This window comes from Grus americana, chromosome 5 (assembly GCF_028858705.1).
Source record: "Grus americana isolate bGruAme1 chromosome 5, bGruAme1.mat, whole genome shotgun sequence".
Classification (NCBI taxonomy): domain Eukaryota; kingdom Metazoa; phylum Chordata; class Aves; order Gruiformes; family Gruidae; genus Grus; species Grus americana.
The window spans coordinates 64,965,602-64,991,495 of record NC_072856.1 but is presented as its reverse complement, the minus strand read 5'-3'; the positions used below and the strand labels follow the sequence as shown (position 1 = coordinate 64,991,495).

The 25,894-nt window shown below is 44.5% G+C and overlaps 1 protein-coding gene across 2 annotated transcripts; it reads right to left on the bottom strand.

The window, feature by feature from the left end:
- Positions 1 to 4,465: 4,465 nt before the first annotated feature.
- Positions 4,466 to 21,490, bottom strand: LOC129207110 (potassium channel subfamily K member 16-like). 2 transcript variants are annotated; one of them, XM_054827562.1, is made up of 6 exons: positions 21,231 to 21,490; positions 19,116 to 19,236; positions 16,599 to 16,765; positions 14,861 to 15,029; positions 11,197 to 11,357; positions 4,466 to 4,682 (listed from the first exon to the last, which is right to left on the bottom strand). In XM_054827562.1, the coding sequence occupies exons 1-6, from the start codon at positions 21,423 to 21,425 to the stop codon at positions 4,668 to 4,670; spliced, it is 828 nt and encodes a 275-aa protein (XP_054683537.1). In that variant the 5' UTR covers positions 21,426 to 21,490; the 3' UTR covers positions 4,466 to 4,667. The 2 variants fall into 2 exon arrangements, with proteins under 2 accessions (XP_054683537.1, XP_054683536.1); XM_054827561.1 differs by lacking the exon at positions 4,466 to 4,682 and having other exon boundaries at positions 10,444 to 11,357.
- Positions 21,491 to 25,894: the final 4,404 nt, after the last annotated feature.

Genomic DNA, 25,894 nt, shown 5'->3' with positions numbered 1-25,894 from the left:
GAATTGGCTGGATTGTCACACTCCAAGAGTCGTGGTCAATGGCTCAACGTCCGCGTGGAGATCAGTGACAAGTGGTGTTCCTCAGGGGTCGGTAGTGGGACCGGCACTGTTTAACATCCTTGTCGGCAACATGGACAGTGGGATGGAGTGCACCCTCAGCAAGTTTGCCGACGTCACCACGCTTTGTGGTGCGGTCGACACGCTGGAGGGAAGGGAAGCCATCCAGCGGGACCTCGACAGGCTTGAGAGGTGGGCCTGTGCGAACCACGTGAAGTTCAACAAGGTCAAGTGCAAGGTCCTGCACGTGGGTCGGCGCAATCCCAAGCACAACTACAGCCTGGGCGGAGAATGGATTGAGAGCAGCTCTGAGGAGAAGGACTTGGGGCTGTTGATTGATGAGAAGCTCAACAGGAGCCGGCAATGTGCGCTTGCAGCCCAGAAAGCCAACCATATCCTGGGCTGCATCAAAACCAGCGTGGCCAGCAGGCCGAGGGAGGTGATTCTGCCCCTCTACTCTGCTCTTGTGAGACCCCATCTGGAGCACTGTGTTCAGCTCTGGGGTCCCCAACATAACAAGGACATAGAGCTGTTGGAGCGATTCAAGAGTAGGCCATGAAGATGAACTGAGGACTGGAACACCTATCCTATGAGGACAGGCTGAGAGAGTTGGGGTGGTTCAGCCTGGAGAAGAGAAGGCTCTGGGGAGACCTTATAGCAACCTTCCAGTACCTAAAAGGGGCCTACAGGAAAGATGGAGAGGGACTCTTCATCAGGGAATGTAGTTATAGGACAAGGGGTAATGGCTTTAAACTGAAAAAGGGGAGACTTAGATTAGATATTAGAAAGAAATTTTTTATGATGAGGGTGGTGAGGCACTGGAACAGGTTGCCCAGAGAAGTTGTGGATGCCCCATCCCTGGAAGTGTTTGAGGCCAGGTTGGATGGGGCTTTGGGCAACGTGGTCTAGTGGAGGGTGTCCCTGCCCATGGCAGGGGGGTTGGAACTAGATGATCTTTGAGGTCACTTCCAACCCAAACCATTCTCTGATTCTTTGATTCTACTATCTGATGCAGCACCACGTCACCACTTTTGATTCTCCATCTTCAGCTTTTAAACCCCAGAATAAGTATTTCACTCATCTCTCTATGGTTATTCAAGAACACAAGATGGGAAGACACTTCCTTTAATCATCAAGTCTAATCCCCTGATCCCTCTGGCAACCATGCCACTCAAATCCTTCCATAAACCTCAGTTTTGGCAGTAATTAAGCTGGCCCTTTAAACTATGGCTCGTCTGTCATGCACGTTGCATCCTTTTTCTGCTCAATATGCAAGTGTGTTGTAGAGTCTTTTCTAGCAGAGCTTGGCTGCTGTCATTATCAGCTCACACCTTCTACTCCCACCCCATCTGTGCCTAGCGCTATTTTCATGCATAATACATCGATCATCTGCAGCCTGGTGGGGGGGAAATCATCACTTCAAGTCACTTGTCTGAATTCAAGCCTCATCTGAGCTGTATCCTTTGCTGAATCCCATATCTATAGTCTGATATAGGCGGGGAGGGAAACCAGCCAGATCATCTCAGGCTCCTCCTGTCTGCAAGGACTCCACAGCAAATATTGCTTGCATTTATAGCTCTTTGAGAGCCTTATGGACCACAGGCAAAGCTGGTGGGAATCCATGAAGTCTGATGCACCCTTGCAGCAATGCCAGCTGACACTAGGCAAAGGATAAGGGGTGGGTGTGTTTGCATATCTTAGCTTTCTGCAATGCAAAGGATCAGGCTGTCCTCTTTTGCAGATTGTCTATGACCCCATGAATGTTTACTGATTTTCAAGCACGCTACACTAATTTACACCAGCATTGCTGGGATAAACACTGGTGTTTCATTCAGGAAGACAGATCTTCAAAGAGTAATGTACACTTAACGAACTTAATTTTGAAGTCTGTCAGGAAGGCTTTGAAAACAAAGCCTCAAATTCCAAAGTAGAAAGTCCTTGGTTCCTAGTGGTGAAAGCTTCCTACCCGAATTATTCCCAGAGGCAGGATAGACTTTGCATTTTGCCTCATCTAAATGCATTAGGAGGGGTATTAAATTTCACATGTGCTGCATGTTGATGTAATTCTCCTGACATGTCTGTTTGCACCATTATGAAATAAGGGATTTCCTTTCCCTTTCTTTCCACATTTGCCCTGCTCTCCAGGGATCTCAAGGATATGATCCATTGGCATACGAGGATTATGCCTTTTACACAGAGGACTTAAAAAGAGCTTCGTCATTGTGCTAACAGAGGTCTCGGGACAACATCCCGCATTAGCAGTGCTTGACTTAACTGACAACCTATGGCTGGAAGAGATCCATTAATCTTCTGTGTCATGATCCCTCCAGGCTCCCCCGGCCCCACTCAAACTTTGCTATGTGCAGCTCTGCTCAGGATGAACACTTTGGTGCAGGAGGACCTTGAGGGTCTTTTCATGTAAAAAACACCACCTCTGTGCCCTACAAGGGTTGGGGAATCTGGTATCTCCTTCATTAATTTTTTTTGATCTGGTGTTAAGGTGGAGTATGTGTTTAAATAAACAGCCCCTGAATCTCCCCCTAGTTATCTGGAGGTGCAAGGTTAGGCTGGAGGATGCTCTCTGCCATGCTGCACACCCCTTCGCACCCCTCTGCAGCCTGTGGAAGGGTGATCAGCAGTCTCCATTGGGTCCCACACCTCTGCTGCCTCAATGCTTGGTGTCAGGGGCCATGCTGCAGGACTTGTGACTTTATTCTGCACCACGGATCCACACTGTGACTGCTCTGAGCAGAATTTGTGGCCTTTTCCTTCCCAATGAATTTTGAATGTATTTAAATCTTGTGGGCTGTAAGGAGAGGGCAGAGTTAAGGGGAAGAAGAGGAAGAGATGGGATTTTTAAAAGTCTTTTTTTTTTTCCTAACAGACAAATTTACATTGCTAAAAGAGTGGCATAAAATGAACTTAATAGGCCAGGGGGAATACAGGAGACAACCAATTCCTTGATCAGTTAATGTCGACCTTACTACATAGCCTTGAAGGCATGCTGCCTTACACCATTGGGGGATCCAACCCATTCTTATGTTCTCAGATCCTTTATCCAGGGCTGATTGCTGTGTTTCCCAGCTCATCAGCTGTGTGGCACACAGGAATGTGTACTGGAAGAGATGAATATGCATATGGTTAGATAAGGTACTGGAGGACATGCCTTGCTTTTGCCTTCATATGTAAAGCTGTTGGCAAAGAGGCTTTTATTCTTAACACCAAAAGTTATATCTGTCTGTCTGTCTGTCTATCTATCTATCTATCATATACATATATATACGTAGGCAATGAGCACCTACACGCACAGATGCACATATGTGATCTACATCAGTATGATGTGCATGTAAAACACGTGCACAGCTCCAAACTACATCGCTTGGTTTTGTCTGTGAACTGAGCACTTTTTCCAGGTGAACTGGAAACCCTCCTGTCTGGGACAGAGAGGAGAGCAGGGACTGCAGAAGACTGTTTCTGGAAGGCATAGCCTGCAAAGTGGGGTTTTTTCCTGCACTGTTTGTGCTGTGCCTCTCTCTTGCTCGGGTTGATGCTGACATCTGGAGGCTATGCCATGGCAGTGTGTGTGTGCACAGTTATTTCTACGTGGCTTTTTGCTCATCTTCATAGTTGCGTTTTGTAAGAAGCACCTTTTGGCTATTCTGCTATGTAAGGATGATTTGACCCTGGGGCATGCCTAATTGTCTGGATACATCTGAAATCCTCTTGCCCATTTGGGTAGCATTTAGTATCTTTGCTCTGGTTCCCTGTGTTAGTGACATCTGCTCATGATCTGGTCTGTACACATGAGCAGGTCAAATAAGGCAAGTCTGGATACAAGACAAGCTGTGATGTGACCAAGTTTAAACATCAGGGAAAACTAAATTAGGCTTTCAGATGATGGAAAATGGACTTATTGTCTCAGCTGATGGACACCTGGAACATCGCTGATGTTCATAAGGGGGTTTTCACCTCCAATGCAGGCTGTCTTACACTGCTGACACAAAAAATGAGCTGCTATCCATAATTCCATAGGAAAGAGTGTTCTGCCTGTCCTTCTTCTCTGTGCCACCTCTCCTCACCATGCTGTCACCACATATGACAGATGGCCCTGGTGGTGGGGTGACAACATTTCTGTAACTCACTTCTCCACTTTTTGGCACCTGTGAGGTAAGTAAGGGCTTTGGGGGTTTTAGCATGAGGTTGCTTTTGTCCATGAACCATATTAAATAAGAAAACTGTGTGCCAAAGCAATGCTCTTTATATGGAAATTTCCAGTCATGCTTTTAACTTCTCAGAAGTGTAGCTGAAAGGCACCTTGGCCACTACACCAAAACCTGACTCACTTTGGCATGGTTTATTACTGTTTATTACTACAAATAACAGTATGCAAATTGTCATGCACCTGAAATCGTGCTTCTCCCTTAACGTTTGCATCCTAAGAGGGTGTTTTCCACCTTTGCTGGTCAGTTTGCCAAGGCAGGCTGAGCTCCCACAACGGGCTGCAACTTTTAAGCACTTTGTAAACCTTGCTACGGGGCTATGTTTCTCTAGGAGCTGCCCAAGCATTTCTGGGACTGTAGTCAGCTCTGCTGCATCCATTCTTCATCCCATCACCAACATGAGGACTGTAAGGAAGACAGAAATAAGGAAGAAAGGGGAAAAAAAAATCTATTAAAAAAGCATTTATGTATTGGAATTTTATACTGGCAATTGGGAAACTGGCCAAAGTTCTGCACTGATGGGCATTTAATCTCTATTTGATTTATATCTACTTTTGGACAATATACATGTCCTGATCCCAGCATTTCTGTTGCAACAGACTTACACAGTAGAGATTCTGATTAGCTCCTGCATGTTTTGTGAAGAGGCAGACTGCTTGAAAAGGGAGAATTGGTGTCCAGCAATTGGAAGGTGCCTATACTGGGCTTCTTGCATCTTTCTTGTTCTGACCCAGTGTGTATTATATTTTGAGATGAATGCCTGAATTTTTGAAGTTGATAATAGACAGATCTCTGCTTAGGTTTCATCCTTGGTTTCTATTAGTCTAAGCCATTTTAAATTTAAGACCTTAACCTTGTTTTTAAAGCACTCAATGAGTCATTTAAATGAATGGAACTGTGAATTCTAGGGGATTTTCAGCAAAAATTCTGACTTATGTTCTTTTCTGGTCTTGATACATGATTTTCTCCATGCCTTGCTATGATGAATAATCATCTTTTACTTTGAGAAGCTGGATTCACCTCAAGCGATATTTGTTCTTTGAGAATATCAGCATCTTTCTGGCTAATCCCTCTCAAGGAAGCCATTAACCTAAATTGTAAGTTGTACCTCCCTTCATTTTTCAGTGACGCATGCTTGTTATTATTATTGTTCTGCTTATCAGTATATCTCTCTTTCTGGGGATATATTATTTCATGCTTCAGCATCTCACCACAAAAGTACAGCTATGGTTTCCAACCACATATGTGAGGATAATTGAAAGAGAAATTTAGAAAGTCTTTATTCAGGAGACATGTCTCCTAAATCATGTAGAACCAGTAATTAAATGGATTCAATAACTGCCCTAACTTTAACTCAGCAAAATGAGCCTTTCCAAACCTCTGGTAGAGAATTACCCATATCAAGTCCAAAACTTGTGATGGATAATGCTGAATTTTCTAAGCAGATTTGGAGCTGTTTGAGTTCATGTCCTGGGATGGAGGTGATGCTGGCTGCAAGGATGCAAGGGCATAGACAAGGTTCTCAGGAGGACAGCATTTTTGCTTCCCTCCAACTTTTTGTCCCCAGAATAGCTAAATATTGACTTTGTTACCACGGAACTGGCAATGCTCCCCCAGGCCGGTCCTCAGCCACACCAGTCAGGGATCCCAGAGATCCCTTTCCTTATGGTGTGAGAGCTGGTATAAAACCTCACAGGAAATCTTCAAGACCACTTTGAATACTGCTGGAATCGTACAAGGGGACTTGACTAACTCCAAAAATCTGATTTTTTTTAGTTTCTTTGAGTGTGATTGTGAGGGTTGGAGAACAGGCCTTTGGAGAGTGATTAGTTATGTTTGTTAAACCAGTTCTGAGCTGGGTCCTGTGCCTTTTGGTCACGAGTCAGGCGAGAAAGCACATGTCCAAGTGTGACAGAGTGGAAAATAGCATGTGTGTGGCCCACATATTGAGTAATTTCTGCAAAAAAATTATCCCACTGGCTATATGATGTTACATTAGCCAAGCTGTTCCACTGCTTGGAGTAGTCTCTCTGCTTCCAGAAAAATATAATCTCTCCAAATAAACTGGCTATTAATTGAAGGAGACCTCAAAAGATCCCTAAGCAATCCCATATACTAATTAAAGACAGATCAAAGTACAGTTTCTCCTAGTCTCTCTGGAGGCAATCGAATTTCTGAGGGGCTTCTTTCTGAGGGAAAGATAACTCCTCATGGCATTTCCTTGGTTTCAAGTGCAGAAATGCACACTGTTTGCTAGCTGGCAGCAAAAACATGGGTAATGTATGAGGAGCAGCCCAGACTGAATGCAGGAACATGCTGCTGCCATTTAATCCAAGATAATATATTTCTTGATCATACTCCTGGAGTTTTTTCAACAACTGGTTTAAGGTATGGGAAAGTATTTGGCTTGCCTTGAAAATGTTTCCCATTTGAAAATAAGCTTCAGTGGGAGAGCTGGCAGTTGCACAGGAGGCTGCTCCATGAAAATTGGATTTCCCTGAGCGGCGCAGTGGGGCTGGGTCACAGCAAGGGCTTTTGAACAGCTCCCGGGAAAGGCTCCAGGCTGTGCAGATCTGCCGATAGAGAACCCCTCCGCCTGGTCTCCAGAGGATTGCTGTCACCTCGACACTTGGCAGAACAGGGATTTTGGAATGGATTTTATTCCTGTTTTCTGTCCCTTGGGCAAGGGGAACATGCAGAGGAAGAGTCAGAACCTGGCTTACACTCATGAATTAAAAGTCTTGGGACCATTTTAAATCTCCAGCTGTGGAGGAGAAGCTCTGTTCTAACTTTGCTCTTAAGTCAAGATTATTTTTCTTAACCTCAGCAGCTACAGAACCACTAGTAGGGTCTGATTTATTAGTAAACAATACCAGGACACCTGGTCCTGGTTGAGAGAGTACCAGACCAGGTGTTTGCCAAAAGTCTCATACATGAGCTCAGGTGATGCACTTAATTTTCTCTGGGGCCACTACTATCTGCAGAGAAAACAACAGCTTCCCCTTCCCAGGGTGATGCAAGGACAAGATCTGCTGCGGTTGTGCAGTGCTCAGAGGATGATAATGCTGGAAGAGGCTGCATGCTCCAGCCCTGGAGAGATTTGTTGCTGTGCCTAAGCCCTTCTGGAGACAGCTTTATTGTTCAGCGTAAGCATGAGGAACAATATCACATCCAAAAATGTTCCTCTCCCACCCTGGCTTGCAGCTTTCCTGGGCTTTTCCCTTGTCTTTCCCAGCAGAAAGGACCACACACCCTTTGGTGCTGGTTCTTTCTTCCACCTATCTGCAGCTTCTGTCTCTACCCTTTCTGCTGCATGAGGCACTGCCTGCCCTCAAGGCTGCCGCAGAGCAGGCCAGCTCATCCTGACCCCAAAACCTGCACCCAAAACCTGCCACTTTGCAGATTTTTTCTGGACCGATTCCTTTCCCTGTGGGACAGAGGGTGTGAATGTGTGCCTCGGTCCTGCAGTAGACATGCAGGGAAAGCTGGTGCATGGGGCACATGGTAGGAGCGTACCCCATTGTCAGCACCATGTGTGCTGTCAGTGAGGGTCCTTCACATGATGGTCTGCTGACAGAAAGCTGTCGCATCCCCAGGTGACCTCCATAAAGCTGTTTCAGTGTGGGTGCAAGGCAGGATCCCTGGCTAGATCAGTCTGGGGCGCCCAGGCCCATGTCTTTCTTGAGAATGAGGCATGTTTTAGCCCTTAACAAGCTGGTACGAACTGCATAAAAATACAGGACAGCTTCCTCTGGTTCACACTGACAAAGCTGCTGCCCTGGGACTTGCACTGGCCAGGGCTATACTGGCTGCATCAGCTGAACTGCACCGTAGGAGGTAGAGTAAAACTGCCCCAACTTGACAGAACTGCAAAGGGAGGGGGTCTGCTGCACACAGCCACAAGAGGGCACGAGAAGCAAAGCTGAGACTCTTCAAAAGTCCTCCCTGAAGTTACAAGGATTTATGAATGGCCAGTCTTCTTTCTTAGGGCAGTTATTTGAATTTCTCCTGAGAGCTTTTATGTTTATTATGCTTTTGCATGTGTTTTCTCTGTTCCCAGGCTGGCATCTTCAGCTACAGGGACACCTCAATTCTTGGTGCCTGAAGGAGGACAGCCCCGATGTACAGCTGTTCCTGGCTCACCCTAGCCCTGGGTGAATTGTTCAGTCCCTCTGTGCCTTGTCTGGAGGAGCACATCCTTATCCAGGGAGTGCAGCAAGAGCGGATGATTTAAAAGGGGAATTGCCTACACCCTATGACAATAGCTACACAGGGCAGACTGACTTTTGGAAACGGAAAGCGTTTGGTTTTCATGGCTTGTTAAACACCCGACAGAGATTTTGTCCTATTCTGCTCAAAGAGCCACTGCCTGGCTCCATGCTTGCTGTTTATGGTCAGAGTCCATGGGCCATCTCTCTTGCCCTTCCTGAAATGTCTAAACCAGTGTCCTCAATTGCTCTGTGTTGCAATGGAACATCACCAGCTTGTTTCAGGGCCTGGCTGTCTTACTTGCCATGATAGGGAGCAAGCAGGACAGTGGGAACAAGTTAAAGAAAACCCTTCAGAGGTGTTTTGACTTCAAGAGGTTCCTTGGAGGCCCTTCTTTCTCCTCAGCAAATAGACACATGTTGTGCTGGCCCAGAGGGCCTGACTGCCACCTCGGGGTTGGGGGGCATCAAACACCAGGGACTGACCTGGAAGGAACTATGAGAGGCTGTGCAAAATGGCCATCGCACCCCAAAGCAGCACCACTTCTGCCTAAACCAGCCTCTAATGGTTGTTGTAGGAAGGGCTGGGAAAAATAATAATGTGAGTCCCCTTGGTGACAGTGGAACACAGACAGGTGAAGAGATCCCTGCCTGGGAGCATCCAGCTGCTCTCTCTGCCTGGCTATGGTGTTGACTTGTGATATCAACAAGGTCATGGCTTGCACAAGGACCACTGCGTCCTATGATAGCCCTGCCACCTAGCCCTGATTTCAATCAGTTCTTGTTCCTGCTGCCTCAGAAAGGTTTACTGAGAGTGAGACATACTAGGTGAGAAGTCAGCCTTGAGGGCAATACTGGAAAATAATTTGGGGAGGGAAAGAAAGTACATATTTGGTCAGGTCTACATGCCAAGTCTTGAACCAGCAGAGCTGTTTTGGCAAGAAGTATGGTTTTGTTTGACTGAAATAGTTATGAATTCAACTTCAAGGCTGATTGCATCTTTATGGCCTAAAATTGCTTTATAGCTGTAATTTATTCTCCCTTTCATACAGGAATAGCTCTGGCAAGGGCTGGTCTTGCTGTAACTAACACCCAGAGGGTGAGCCGAGAACAATTATTCACTGTCTGAAAAAATAGAAACTTGAGGATATCACAAAAACCTGTCAAGCAATACATTCAGCACCATCAAAGGGAGGCAGTTCATGTACTAAACCTATGGACTGCCTTGGATGGGTCCTGTGGGTGTTGATCTGAATTCACCATTTGGGCAAGTTCATGGACTCTGAAGTACAGAGACCCTGCCTCTTGTTTGGGCAGCCTTTGAGCCACCAACTACTGGAAGAGGGATTGCACCCCAGTGCGGGAACATGGCAGAGCTGCCTTGTCTTACACTATTTGGAGGCATGGGCTAGTAGGATACTGGACTAGACTGACTTTTAGTGTAACCACATACACTCATGGGACTTTTCACCTCTATGACTGTGTCTACCACAGCTGCTTTGCCAGCACTTCAGGGTAGGGTTTTCATACACGCTTCACACACATAAGGCACCTGATGTGTAGATCAAGCCTTTAAAAGCCAAAGTCTTCACCCAGGGATGGCCTGCATGCCAGTTGGTACATCTGAAACACCATGCCCAGATTTGAGATCCCTTTTTTACCTGGCTGAAGGTAAGGCTGCACTGTTTAGACAACACTCGCGCTTGGAAAGCTACCTTAGCACAGCACAGTAGAATTATTTTTAAATGACGTTATAGCTCCTATGAAATACAAACATAGCAGCAAGGGTCTGATGCAGTGAGGACTCCTCCATTCAAACCAGTCTCTGTTCTTATAAAATGCTTATAGAATAAAATTATTATAAAATTTAAATTAAAGACATAGATGTATATGTTCTTTATAAACACCATCAGAAAGGTTTTTCAAAACTGTAGGGATAAAAGGTGAAATTGCCTTTATTCATCTTAGTATAAAACAAGAAGAGGTAGAATTAATCATTTCCAATATGCTAACCTTTTTCTAACCCTGTCCATTAGATGCTTCTAGTGTCTCTGAACTGAGCCCAGGTCTTGTCCTTTAAACATGTCTTTCAGATCATAATAGCTTATCCAATACGATGGCTGAAATCAGGCATCTATTATGTTATATACCCTTATTTCTTCTTACAGAGGTGCTACGCAATGCCTCAGAAAACCTTGTGCATGTCAGTTCCTGGAAGAGACATGATTTCTTGCAAGCAGTAAAATCCAAATAGAACCAGTAAGCTCTACTGTGCCCCTCCTCTGCATTTTTGTGGAAGCACCTTAAAAACACCTTGCAAAACACGTGCACTTCTCAGGTTGTTAGTACAACCTAGCTGCAAATTGAGGAGCAAATTTCTTACCATTAATATTCAGGCTTTGTGTAACTGTAAGTCTTCAGTTCTGAAAGGTCATATCTCAGCAAAAGGTAGGAGAAATTTTATTTCTATGGGAATTTCTTTAGAATAATTCATTAGTAACTCTCCAATGAAGAATTCAATTGTCATATGTTATGGCAATAGTTTTGCTATAAGAAAAAACATTTTTTTCATTTTTTGTGTGTTCAGAATCTGCTAATGACTCCATTTTCTGTGCATCCCCTCCAGCACATGGTGGTAGTAGTTCTTCTTCTGGAATAAATTGAGCAGGCCAGCATCTTCTTTGTTGGCTTGCTGCATTGTCCTTACTCACCTTTCCAATTTGATGGAGATCCTTGACAATTATTTTTTCAGTATCTTCTAGTACCGTTGTCAACAAATTAAATAGGAGAGCAATCCAGGCAAGGCCGAAAAGAATCCAAATGGCCACCAGCATTCGGTAGTAGGAAAAGTAATTCCTGCCAGGCTGTTTACCTGCAGATAAGGGGAGAGAAAGAAGAAAGTTAACCAGTTAAACTGATTTGCCAGTGTAAAGTGGGCCAGCCTAATGGATTCATCAATGTATTTTGTACTGAGTACTTTAAAGTGATTTTTTTCATTGTAGAGGAGTCTCTCACCTCCCCAGCATTAGGTCAAGGCTGGGCAAGTCTCTTGTTGCAATAAACTGATATATGCTAGAGCAAACATGCTGGCCCATTAAAAAGATATACTGGGATTGAGGTGAATTAGCAGCAGAGCAGGATATTTTTTTCCTCTTACAGCATACCAATCCCAATTCAACCTCTGCATCTACAGGTAAATGCAATGATGTGGAAAGTAGTGTAAAATTGTATTGTATTATCTTGAAAATGTTCTCAAACTCCCAAAGCACAAAAAGCAGAGCACAGTGGGCCACTATAACCACATGGCTATTACTACCTAGTTTATTGTAATTCTCTCTATTTCTATAAATGTGATTATAACCTAATAAATATTTGCTTTAAATTATAGGTACCCTTGATCATACAAAGAGAGTAGTTGCAATTCCTTCTTTACTTTTGAACAGCTTTAGGAACTTCCTCCATTAAAAAACTAGGTGACTGATCAGGACTCACCGACACATGCCAAGAACACAACCTTCTGTGTTGGAAACCAGTGGACTGAAGCTTATTTCATGCAGTCCAAACCTCTTAGCATCAGCCAGTATCACACACCCGTTTTTCTGCATGGGTCATTTAGTTTGTTTCTTCAGACGTCAGCAATCCACCACCAATGTACAGAGAGCATTTGCTCCTATTGCACTTAGTCCCACACAATGTTATCATCATGATACAGCTCATATGGCCCTGGTATCTGCAGGAAAACTTGGTGATATTGTTTGAGTGCTATAAGTCAACATCAAGGGTGCCTCCACTTAGTAGATAATGCAGCAATGTGCATAGATAGGGAGATCATCACAAACCTGCTGGATCATTTCCCATTGTAAAGCTGCCCAGAAGGACCCTGGCAACTCTTTTCAAGTTCTGCAGTGCTCTGTACTGCGTAGATCAACGTGCAGGATTTTTGTACTTCATCATGCAAGAACTCTGGAAATAGGGCAGGAGTGGGCTGGTTTGTCCTCAGGGATATATATCCAACAGCTGTTTCTTTTTCTTCTGCTGGGCTTGAGTTGGCAGACGGAATGCGAGCCTTGCTACAAAGCATCTCCCTTCGTGCTCTTATCTGAAGTTCCTGATGTAGGGTTAGCAAAAGCAACTAGTAGTATCTTTGTAATGTTAACTCAAAACTGGACTTCAGCAGGGCATAAGTGTGGTTCACAGCCCAAGGGGAGTTTCACCCTAGAGATATCACCTATATGTACATGTATTACAAACAGTTAAATCCAGACTCTGCCATCTTCCTAGGATGCCTCCCTACCCAAAACAGGCAACAAACAAGTTTTGAATTACTAAAATGCAAATAAACTCAAACCTGTTCTGTTCCACTTGGCCAGCGCAGATCCATTTGTCATCCGTAATCAATTCTAAATGCATAATACTCAGAACAGTCACTGATTCTGCTTGTTTCATTGTGAAGGTATGAGGCATTAAACTTCATCATCATTTTATCACCATTGATTAAGGCCAATTGAGATAAATACTGCAGGGAAAAATATTTCAGCTCCAGTTAAGTCATCCTAATGAAGATAAAATCACAGAGCCAGGAGGCCTATCTAATTATTATTTTTTAACTGTATTTGTAAAATAATGTGGCTGCAGAGGAGGAAAGTGCTATGGAGGTAGTGGTTTTCATGCTGTGACTTGCTGACATTATTTTAAAACACACTTGTAATTTGGGCAAGAGAAGAGAATGCACTGGTTTGATGTTGACTTTTTCTCCTGCATGGCACCAGCCACTCTCCACCTTCCTGTATTCCACATCACTGAAGTTTGAGGTGCTCAGTATCACACAGGCCAGGGTTATTAGGCCCACAGATGGTTAGGAAAGAAATGCCTGTGCTCTACTGTCACAGTGACAAAGATTGGCCTCAGCTGGAGAAAACAGTGAACAAAGAGGCCACTGTTTGTGATACATATTCCTTGCTGATGCCTGAATTGTGTGTCATGTTCACGGCAATACTGCTTAACCGCTGTTGGAGACAAAGAATCTTTCTCTGGATTATGTGAAAAGGGGAATTTCAGCGGACGCTGGTTTCCTGTGCAGTTAGCTGGCTGGGATAACTTGGGGAAATGTGGCCTAATCAACTCGTTGCCATTGCGTGAATTAACCATCAGCTAGGCTACAAGATCATTATGATCACTGAACTCATGCAACCAAGCAAGAGGTCAACTGGATTGTCAATGCACTACCCAGCCTCTTTAGCAGGTTCAGAGAAATTAAGGTCAGCAGGGAACATCAGACAATATCTGGAAAAGCTTGGGGCTCCCTCTACCAAAGTCCTCAGCCTGATGTAAGAAATCTTTCAAACACACAGCAAGGCTGCCAGCCAACTCTCCAAGGCCTCTCTTGCATCTTTTCAAGGCTTGAGAGCTTAGGGTTTGTTGTGTGGTGGATGCCTGTCCATCAGAAAGAGACGTGAGGCTTCCAGATTCTCTGTAGTGACAACACTGGTGCTCAAGTATTTGCTTCAGAGCTTCCTTCGCCTGTCTCCACTGAGGAGAAGTTTAGGTTGGCAAGATGCTGGCAGGACAGGTTGTTGTAGAGAAATCTTTGATTCTCCATGGAGTCTAAGTGCTTGATTGCTTCTCCTGTGGACACTGATTTGGCTCCTGGTGATCATTTTGGAGTTCCTCTGGAAGCTATTCTGTGGAGGGTGTATTTTGGTCAGCAGATCCATGCAAGCATTTTGAGAAGCACTCCAGCATGCTGGAGTGTAGCTTAAACAGTTCGTCTTCAGGGGAAATCCTAATCTCTGGTTTGTGAAGACAGAGAGCCTCCAGTGATGCATACGAGCCTAAAGAAAGCCACTTCGACAGTGATATATATGTTTAAGCCCCAGTTCTCAGAGTGAGTAGATTTCCCCACTTTCCCGTGACTGGGATTCCACCTCTCAGTCTGTTGTGTAAAATCATGTCTTCTGAAACATGACCACTTATTTCTTTATTCTACACTTTGAAACATAAATCTTAGGTGGATAAAGCAGGGATACATGCCTTATTTTGTATGACTGCCACAAACTGTTCCCTTTTGGTATATGCAAATTCGTAGGCTCCTTGAATTCTCCCCCTACACTTCCCCTTCCCTCCCCAAAACACTGGATTCTTTACACCCCAAAGCACCACATTTCATTATATTTAGACAATTTTGTGCTTTTGTCAGCACATGCAATCCCAAAGAAATTAATATTTCCCCTAGAATTGTGCAAGGCAAAGACTAGTCAAAGACCCAAACAGAAGATTTGTCTCTACAGTATATTGGTGGACTGTGCAGTCAACCCATGGTAATTACAGTCATAACTCTGCCATTTTGCTGTGTCTCCTCTCTGAAATCAACCTTACCTACTACATAATCTCCAAAGCCAATGGTGCTGAGGGTGATAAATGCAAAGTAAATTCCTTCGCTGTAGGACCAGCCTTCTGTTATCTGGAAGAAAAGTGATGGCAAGCACAGAAAAACTAGGATCCCCGTTGCCAGGAAGAACAAAAGGGTCAGAAATTTGATCTTCTTCTGAAAAAGAAAACAATTCAATTACAATAATAATTGGAAACACTAGCAGTCATACATAATGCTGGCTATTCAAAATGGGTGGCTATCTAGGAATACCTGCTAGGACCACAGGAACTGAAGGATTTGTATTGAGTGCTCTTCCTCTGAAAGTACCCTAGTCCTGTTCTGAAGCAGAGGAAGCCATGTATGTGTTGCATGTCCACAGCAGCCCTGGGAGAGGTAGTCTTTTATCTGATTGTATCAACCTCCAATGACCATGAGTATAGGAGGAATTCCTATCCAATGACTTTTACTGATGTCAGACTATTTCCAGTTTTCACCAGACAACTTTACTTATAGTTTTTAGGTATTCAGTTGTGGCACCTAAAGAACATTCAAATTTGCCTGGGAAAACAGACTTTTTTTAAAAAAAAAAGTATTTACACCATTTCTGACAATACTATCTCCAAGAGTCTTGATTGTTGACTTTATTTCTCATTGCATCAGTGCCACAACTTGGCTCCTACCCAGTGGATACCTTACTACAAGAAGACCTTTCACAAATGAGCTCCTGATGAAGGGCCTGGTCAGTGACTTTTGAACCATACTACTTCCCAGCAGTCAGGAAGAAGCCTTGACTGGAGAAAACGACTTATATATTAAGATTTATCAGTCTGACACACATATAGTTTGTGTATAGAATTTTATAAGTCCAGAGTGTCTGGAAATTAATGGCAACTGTTGGATAATTTTTTATGCCTTTGTGCATGTGCTTGAGTTTCTATCTGATCAAGCCTTACGTTCTATTTAAGTTTGCCAGACATGGGGAGAAATTTAGCAATTTGAACAGGGTTGTCTGTAGCATTCATACCTTGTCCTGAAAGGGAATTACAGTAGGAGACACAGAAAAGCTATTGTCACTTCCTCAGTAGTGGTGAAAGAAGAGAAGGAGCTGCAAATAACTTGCGGCATAACCAGGCAAGACACATCCTGTCTCTAGCCCTTTACAGGTGCCTCCTCACCTTTCAGCAACTAGGCTCAAATGGACAACTTCAGCCTGATGTTTCCTTTCTGTTAAAGTCAAGGGAGGAGAGGGATTAAAGGACTGCATAATGAATAAGGAGGAGTGACACACTAGGCATTGAGTCAATATCCATTGAAACACCTACAGCTCACCTACTTTTTACAGCTTTTTACAGCTCACCTGCTTTTTGCCGCCTCAAGATGAGATACTTAATCATCTCTCTCTTTACTAAAAGGAGACATGTACTTCCCTAGAGTGTTAGATCCTGAGATAAGTGTCTAGAGAAGTGGGAAGAGGCACCCACTCTTTCCCATTGATTGCTGAAGGGGGCTGGATGTCTGCCATTTAGATGGGTAGGCAAAATGCATCCCTTTCTCTGAATATCTCCTCTATGGTTGCCTTGTCTGTTTAGCTCTGCAACTGAAGAACGTCTCTTTCCCTCTCCTGGCACAATGTCTAACACAGCATGAGAGCAAATACAATAGAGGATAATTCCAGCATACATCTTGAGAAAAAAAAAATAGAAATGAGCATGTAACTGTGCCTGAGTAAGTAAAACCAATTACCTTTCTCATTCCTTTCTCGTACAGGAATTTCCCCAGCTTTTTACACAGCAGTGAGAGCATCTTACCAACACGGTGGAGAAAAACAATATTCAGAGGGATTCCAAACAGAGCAAAAAAGACACAGAAGATCTGTCCCCCAGCAGTTTTAGGACGTAGTGTGCCATAGCCTATGAAAAAACATGGGTCAGAGGAGATATTCCAGAGAACTGAGCAGTCCACAGTCACATTCACACCTCCCCCAACCTGGCCTGCCTTTGACCCTAAAAGATGTGGCTGGCACTTCTCAGTCTACATGCACTCCTTTGTTTCTGAAATAGACAGTAAGCAGATGAAGTGGTTCACCCTGCATGTTTCAGGGGACGCAGAGAGCACAGTGTGCTCCCAACCCAGCCTTAGGGGGAATGAAAGCACAATCTAAAAGCAGTTATGGAAAACATGCTCTGTCCTGTGACAAATGCATGGGAAGACAGAAAACAGAAGTCTGGGGACCTGGAAGACATCAAGGCTGGAGTCCCAGGCTGTTTGTCATGTTAGAATCACATATAGCCATCTCTAGCTTCTTGTTGATCTGCCTGCGTGTTAGTGACCTCCCTGGCTAAATGTCAGTAAGTTCGTATGTCCAGATATTGGCTCCAGTCCTGGAGGCGTGCAGTGTGCATTGGAATAGATGGTGCTAATTAGTCCAGACCTTACTGGTGACTGATTTATTCATGCCAGAGAGATATTTGTCTTAAAGTCCTGCTAAAAGAGGATTTAGCTAAATAGCGGAACAATGGCTGCAGAACTCCAAACATGTCCTTTAATGGACCGGAGCTTTGTTCCTCTTAGACTCCATGAGGTACATCCCTGAGTGCAAGAGTTCTGTACTTTGTGTATGTCCTTACTCTATAGGTGACCCTGAGAAAGGCACTTTCCAGAGCAGAGTCCATCTTAAGGCATCCATTACTTGCAAAATGCAATGTTTTCCTTGAGGGAAAAGACAAATAAATCAACTGAGTGATTTACTGGCTACTAGGCCCCTAAATGCTTGAGCTGTCTTGTGCTCCCTGTTGCAGAAATATTCCATTTTCATGGCAAAACCTGGTGAAGATGAGTGGAAGTACCTGATGTACCTTCACAACAGACCTCTGTGGTGAAGGTGCAGAGAAACAAGCAGAGTTACACTTTTCCTGGGACAGCCTATCTGCCTGTGCTGGTTTTAGCTGGGATAGAGTTAATTTTCTTCATAGTAGCTAGTATGGGGCTATGTTTTGGATTTGTGCTGAGAACAGTGTTGGTAACACAGGGATGTTTTTGTTATTGTTGAGCAGTGCTTACACAGTGCCAAGGCCTTTTATGCTTCTCACACCACCCCACCAGTGAGTAGGTTGGGGGTGCACAAGGAGCTGGGAGGGGACACAGCTGGGACAGCTGACCCCAACTGACCAAAAGGATATTCCATACCATATGGTGTCATGGTCAGCATATAAAGCTGGGGGAAGAAGAAGGAAGGGAGGGACATTTGGAGTGATTTTGTCTTCCCAAGTAACTGTTATGTATGATGGAGCCCTGCTTTCCTGGAGATGGCTGAACACCTGCCTGTCGATGGGAAGCGGGGAATGAATTCCTTGTTTTGCTCTGCTTGCATGTATGGCTTTTGCTTTACTTATTAAACTGTCTTTATCTCAACCCACGAGTTTTCTCACTTTTACTCTCTGATTCTCTCACATGGGTTCATGCAACACCTACACACCTGCCATGATGCTGGGGCATCACTGGGGCCCCTGTGACATATCACAGTCACAGATCAGTAGAGCAGCTGTGCCTAGTGTGTAGTGTGAGCGAGGCCTCAGCTTCACTCCGCAAAAACATACATTTAACTTTCACTGCATGAGAGTGTGAAGCAGGACCCAGCAGTGTGGATTTTATGCTTAAATCTGGCAGGCCTGCACTTTTTGGGATGCATATTTGAGAGAAAGGGAGAGGCAGGCAGGGGCAGGCAGTCTCTGAAAAGGTCAGAACAGCTTGAAGCAGCAGTGTAAAAGTCTCAGCATTTACCTTGCACCCTTCCCATTTTTTTCCTTCTGGGATGTTACTAATTCAATATGTGCACTAACAGCTCAGCACAGGTTATTGATACAGTGTTCATGCCCCAGCAGAGTTAATTTCTTCCCTACCATTATTTTATGCTTTACAGCACTCCCGGATTTAAGCCTATTTGACCCTAGAAAAAAGACCACAAAAGTGAAGTTTATCTCCTGCTCACAACTGGCAGCAGAGCAAACATCTTAGCAGATGGCTCAAAAAGAAGAAACAAGTGGAAAATACTATGAAAGGCCTCTGGTATTTCACAAGTCAAAATAATGCACAAAGAGCTGTGCAGTGGTGAGGTCTCAGGAGCAAGTCCGTTGCTACTTACCACCCGTGACAATGAAGAGCTGGAGTTTTTATCCTTGAAAGTATTGTCCATTCAGGTTCTAATAACCAGCCATAATAAGCATCACACAAACACACATACATTGACAGCATTAGACCTACCTATTGTAGAGACAACCGTGCCTGCAAAGAAGAAGGAGTTACTGAAATCCCAGTTGCTGTCTTCAATCTGTGATTCATTTCCAACAGGGTATACTCCATTCTGAATGGCTTCAGTCAGGTTCTGAGAGGGAGAACAAAGTTTGGTATCAATATGGCTGCTTTTCTCAAGTGCTTGCTGCAAGAATACTGCAGATTTAGCTAACTACTGCTCCATTCCTGTGAATACCACTCACCTGTCCTCAATGATACTCTGACACTATTCACGCCTTTACCTCCAAGGTTGGGTAGCAGCCAGCTGGTGGTTTTGAGTGTTAGTTTTTTGCCCTGTTTATGCTGACTGCTCTAGTGGGTGTTAGGAGAACTTGTTTCTTTTAGTGTGATCAAGGACCTCAATTCTTTTAGGCTAAGTACTCTGGAAAAATGATCCTGTAGATGACTAGGATGTGGCAGAGCAAGACAGCCCACTGATTTAAGTGATGGGGTGGCTGGTTGCTGGTTTTGAGTTTGCCCTTGAGATGGCAGTGGTGGATCCAGGATCTAATCACCCACCTGTAAGCAGGCACACAGAGCACTTTGATCCCTCCCAGAAGGGCATCAGTGAGTTATAGCAGGGTACACGACATACATAGAAAATTTCATTTTAAGGCTGTATTGTGATTAGCGTCACAAATTTAAATTCAGAGAAAGTCCATTGATTTTTCAAAGCATTACTCTTGGTGCGACCACAATCAGAATTCAGCCTGACATATACACTCTTCTCCAAATTGCATGCATGAACACATGTGCACATATTTACAATGTGGCCTTTTAGATGGGGTTAGATGAACATCTGTCAGAGATGGTTTGGGTTGAGTTGAGACTACCCTGCTATAGGGGGTTTGACTACATGTATCTCCCAAGCCCCTCCAGCCTTATCATCTATCATGTTATGCATGTTCAGACTCTTCCCTTGTTCCTTGGTTTTAATTCTGAGTGTTGTTAATTTTTTTAAAATAAAATAAAATAAAAAAAAATAAAATACCCAAACAGTATCCAGCTGTCCCTGCCTTTAGCAAACAGAGAACATTGGACTGGACATCTGGAAGGCAGGCTTGTACAGAAGCAGCCTAGATAAAATCCGGGGCTGAGCCCTGCCACAGGCAAGACACAAGCTGGAATAAACTGCACCAGAAAAGTCTTCCCCCACTTCCTCCCTCGCTATCTTTTTTGATGGTCCCATAAAATCAAGGTTAACAGAAATCATTCCACAGCCCTCACACAAAGATTTCATTGTCTTGAAAAGTTCCTCTTCTTTTTCTCCTACCCACAAAAAAATTAAAATCCAAAGGGAAGAGGGTGCATCCATATGTGAACGGGGGCCTGAATTGCTGGTTGTGTTATTGGAAATACCAGTTCTTGCTCTCCTCTCCTTATCCTTTGAAGTGGCCCATTAAGAGCTCCATTAGTTTCCCATGCAGAAATGCTTACAGCAAAGCTATTTGCACTCCCCATTTTCTTCTGCATTGTAGCAGATAGAGCTAGGAAATACTGACCATGAAGAGAGAACTAAACTCGTTCTCAGGTTCCTGTGCCATGGCTAGAAACACCTTTCCCTTGGCCAGGCTACCTGTTTCACTTCTGCAGCATCTTCAAAAAGTAAACCTTGACTATACCACTCTCCTTGTAGTGATCTGGGCTTCTTCTTTCTCCCAACAGATTATTTCAGACCTTGCCATATTGTTCCTTTGTGCTATCTGTGGCACTGTTTTAAGTGGCAACCACGCCCATTCATTTCTGACAGCCTCATTCTTCCTGCCATGCCACCCATTGTAGATGAGCACAACCCCACTGAAAGTTGAATCAACAGTAGGCAAGACCCCAAAGAATCGTGACATCACAGGATGGGGACTGTTAACAGCTAACACACAAGGTTTTGCCAAGCTACATAAGCTGTATTTACCATCAGTGTGACCTGCCTGCTCAGACTGGAGAGTGGGCTTGGGGTTTGCTAAAATCATCCAAATGACCACATCAATAGAACACAATTAAAGTTATCTGTGTAGCAAGGCTGAGTAGGAAAAAACATCTGATGGGGAAACAGGAGGGAGAAAGGGCTTCCGCAGGGCTGGCACTTACCTTCATAAACTGCTCCATCTCTGCCACCGTAAGGCGAGTGAAGTTCTGCAGAAAAGCCTCCTTCATCTGGGCAGCTGCCATTTTCTCCTGCTTCTCAGCAGTCCTCTCCAGTGCCTGGAACACAGCAGCACCCACCAGCAGGTAGACAAAGTAGCCGGCCACCAGCAAACCCGTCTGCAGCTTGCCACTGCACATGGCCTTTGGTGGGACACAGCAAGGGACGGGGAGTGAAAGCTGGCTATTGGTAAATCCCTTGCATGCCTGGGAAGCGTCCCCCAGGCAGGAAAAGCCCTCCCAGCTCCAGTTTCCGCTGGGATCTTGCGCTGACAGGGACAGTGAGCTGTCAAATACATTCATAGGGAAGTTGGGAAAAAAAAATCCGCACAAACCCAACCCGCCCGAAAAAAAACTTTCCACTCTCTGGTCTGTTTAGGGATTTCCTCTTGTCTGTGAAACTCTGCCTTGCTGAGTTCTCAGGAAAAGTGGGTCAGGATGTGCAGAGCTGGCAGGTGGCCATCTCCTGCTCAAGAGACTCTGGGGACAGGTGAGGATAGCCTGCAAAGGGTCCACAAGGGAGCTTGCTTGGAAAAACGTTATTTTCCCTCCTCTGCCTCCTACTAACACTGAGAACTGGAATCCAGGGCAAGCCCTGATGACCCTAGAAGCCCCTTCTTTCCCTGTCCCACTGGGAGTGAGGGGGAGAAGTGAGTGAGTGACTTTGTGGTGCTTATCTACCCATTGGGGTTAACCCACAACACATGCCCTGCCTGTTTGTCTCAGACTCAAGTGTCTTCATGTCTTAATGAATTCCTAGGCTCTATTTTTTTATGACACGACCAGATGATAAGTATAGCATAGTGCTTGCAGACAATCGTTAATGCTTCTGATTCTGAGCCTGCCTGGATTTTTTTCCCTAATTATTCCCTGGAGTGTTTCCCATGAAACTACCAGCTCCCTTAGGAGAGGGCTCCACTACGTGGCTGCAAATTTCTGTGCCTTTCCAAGAGTTTGATGACTCATCCCCCACAAGCATGAACGTACCAAGACACCCACTCAAAAGCACATACTCATTGGTCCTGGCTTAGAGTATGACTATGCCCTCCTTCATCTTTGCATTTGTCAGGACTTCTTAGTTAAGTTGTGGCTTCTATGAGGTATTGATGTATCTCCTACGTGGTGAGTGCACAGCTGTGCCTTCATCTCCCCACCAACCTAGGAGATCTCCAATGAACTCTAATAATCCTTCTGTGCACTGTTTACCTGCCTCAAGGCTACTCATATGGGGATCCTCATATCAAGGTCCTCCAGGTGGCCTGGGGTTCCTGGTTTAAGAATGATGAGATGTCCACAACTTCCACAACTTATGTTCCAAAAAATATCACGTAAAATAAACTCAGCTTTTCCTAAAGAAATGCTTGGCCATCTCAATGTATGTGACTAACTTGCTTGACCAACTTGATCTCCTTCTATGACAAGATGACCCACTTAATGGATGAGGGAAAGGCTGTGGATGTTGTCTACCTAGATTTTAGTAAAGCCTTTGACACCATTTCCCACAGCATTCTCCTGGAGAAACTGGCTGCTCACGGCTTGGATGGGCGTATGCTTCACTGGGTAAAAACAGGCTGGATATCCGAGCCCGAAGAGTTGTGATGAATGGAGTTAAATCCAGCTGGCAGCTGGTCACATGTGTTCCCCAGGGCTCAGTACTGGGGCCACGTCTCTAGTATCTTCATCAATGGGGGGATCGAGTGCATGCTTAGTAAGTTTTCAGATGACACCAAGGTGGGCGGAAGTGTTGATCTTCTGGAGCGTAGGAAGGCTTTACAGAGAGATCTCGACAGGCTGGATCGATGGGCCAAGGCCAACTGTATGAGGTTCAACAAGACTAAGTGTCAGGTCCTGCATTTGGGAGCAATGGAGAGCTGCGAAGCTGGTGAAGGGTCTAGAGAACAAGTCTTATGAGGAGTGGCTGAGGGAACTGGGGTTGTTTAGCCTAGAGAAAAGGAGGCTGAGAGGAAACCTTATTGCTCTCTACAACTACTCAAAAGGAGGTGGTGGTGAGGTGAGTGTCAGTCTCTTTTCCCAAGTAACAAGTGACAGAACAAGAGCAAATGGCCTCAAGTTGCACTAGGAGAGGTTTAGATTGGATATTGGGAAAAAAATTCTTCACAGAAGGAGTTGTCAATCATTGGAACAGGCTGCCCGGGGAAGTGGTTGAGGCACCATGCCTAGAGGTATCTAAAAGACATGTAGATGTGGCACTTAGGGACATGATTTAGTAGTGGACACGGCAGTGTTAGGTTTGTGGTTGCATTTGATGAGCCTATGGGTCTTTTCCAACCTAAATGATTTGATGATTCTATGGTACCTACAGTAATGTAGACTCTACTGATTTCAGAAGGATGATTCCCATGTATTGGAAACTCACTTATGTAAGTCTCAGAGCTCGTTCCCATCAGCTTCAATGAGAATTTGGCTGTCATTGAGAAGAATTTGTAGGGTGGGAGAGCAAAGTCCTTCAATGACAATACTGACTTTGGAGCAGATACCAGACAGATCTGAGCTTGGCTGTACCATGCACATTCTTAACACCCAGATTAACTTGCTTGACCTTAGATTTTCCAGGATTTTAATTTGCTTTGTGCACAATTTCTTTGTTATTTCAGCAGATGCCCTACTTTAATCATGAGAAAACACCGAAGCAAATCAGCCTTCAAAGCAGCATTTAAAATGTGCCACCTATTCTGCTCTTCAAGCCTTTGTGTTTTTATTGAGTTTGAAAATACAAGAAAAGGCAGAGACTCTGGGATTAGCTTTGCAGAACTGGCGTAAACAAGAAGTGGCAGATGGCTTTGCTCTGTCAAGTGCAGGTCGTCCTTTCACACATAAATCTGTTTGACCTCAGAGGAAAACAGGAAAACTATGAATGAAGGTAAGTAGCTTTGCAAACCCTTAAAAGTTTAAAGATTTTCTTTAGAGTTACTGGAAAAGGGTTTGTAGAAACAGGATGTATCATGTTTCCTTTCGCTTCTTTTGAAGCTACAGGGTGTTGAAGGTGTGTTTCTTCCTCAGATTTAAACTATTTCTGTACAAATAATGGCACCTATGGCTTCACCCTTTTGTGTGTCTCAGACTCCCAGCCCAGTGAGACAAGAGAAATTGCTTCACATGTACAAATGCAGCATTTCCTCATCTGCACAGCAGGCATGAAGATAATACAGGTGGATTCTTTCCTCAATACATTTGATGGGGAAATGGACGGAGAAAAACATGAAACTCATGGAATATGGTGAGAATTCTGATATTGACTTCAGTTGCAGTGGTTTCATCAGGGTGGGTAAGGTGCCACAAAACCGCATCTTTCTCATGCTGTCTCATCTGAAGTGTATATATACTAAGCTGGGTTTCCCTCTCGCCCTATCTGCAAGATAGCAGGTTTGCTATTTGTGCATGCATCTCCAGAAACCCTTGAGTGCAAAGAAGCATTCAGAAGACTGGTGACCTTTGTTTTTCTCTAGCTCTGGATCAGAAAATACACATCATCTTTTCGCAGTCTGTTTCTGCACACCTGCCTGCGAATCTTTAATAACCACTACCGATTGTTCTGACATGAGAGGAGTCTCCCATCACACAGCATCTTGTTCATACTTGGGTTGACGCTTGCAGAGGGAAAGAGGGATAGAAAGCACAGTCTCTGTTCACTACTGGGATCTTCACAAATAAGTTGCTTTGGGGAAGAAGGGAAGTGGGAACCCTTATTCACTCAGTGGAGTGCTCCACATGAAGCCATTCCTCATAAAGGTGAGAATAATCTGTTAGCTGTGACTGTACTCAATTCCTTACTTTGCCTAGATTAAAAACTGCAAAACATGCTCTTGGTGGAGGCTGCTGGAGCTGTGCCACTTGTTGTAGCTACTGAGTGAGAGTCACTGAGAGAAGGGGGATCTGGGCTCAGCCAAAGCACCATCATTGACTCCTTCCCACTGCAGAGATCTGGACACTGGGCTAGCCTGACACCACCTACCTCAGTCTGCACTTCCTAAGTGCTGGGAGCTGCTGTAGGTACAACATTCTCATCCAAAGGCTGATGCGAGCACCTCACACCTGCTTCATAACCAGAGTAATTAACTGTCTAGATAGCTGGGAAGGTAAATGGGGACAGTCTATCTGGTGAGCCAGCCACCATTATCCCTGTGTACTGGGCGATCACGAATAGACCCTGCCTAGATGCAAGTTTATACAACCCTCCTAGATACTAGTTAATCAAAATAAATTGCTGGTGAGGGCAGCTCTTCTCTCATGTTCCCCAAGACCTTGGACCAGCTGGACTGTCAGAACTAGTCAATGCCAGTCATTCCTCAAGAAGGAGCTGAAGAAGCTGACATAAGGCCTCACCACTGTAGTTTTCAGTTGTGGGAAACCAACAGATCCAACTATCAAGCAGTTACACTTCTCTGCAACTCATAAATTGATGGGAGGGCTTCTATTGGCCCAGTTCAACATTCCTTTGGGACTGCCCCACTGCCACTTAATCTGTAGCTTTCAGTTACATCAACAACAGGATCTATTAGGGTGCAGGAGGCCGTGGGTGTGTTGGGGTATAGTTTCCTGGCAAGGACTTGCAGCAAAACCTAGGTGTCATGGTGCTGCGGAAACTTCTG

What these genes read in the sequence shown, in the direction of transcription:
- LOC129207110 (XM_054827561.1), bottom strand. Translation starts at nt 21,425, where the DNA reads ATGTGCAGTGGCAAGCTGCAGACGGGTTTGCTGGTGGCCGGCTACTTT. An exon ending in AGATGGAGCAGTTTATGAAG is followed by an intron (nt 19,237 to 21,230) that starts GTAAGTGCCAGC and finishes TCTCCCTCTCAG; the next exon opens with AACCTGACTGAAGCCATTCA. An exon ending in CACGGTTGTCTCTACAATAG is followed by an intron (nt 16,766 to 19,115) that starts GTAGGTCTAATG and finishes GTTTTTTCATAG; the next exon opens with GCTATGGCACACTACGTCCT.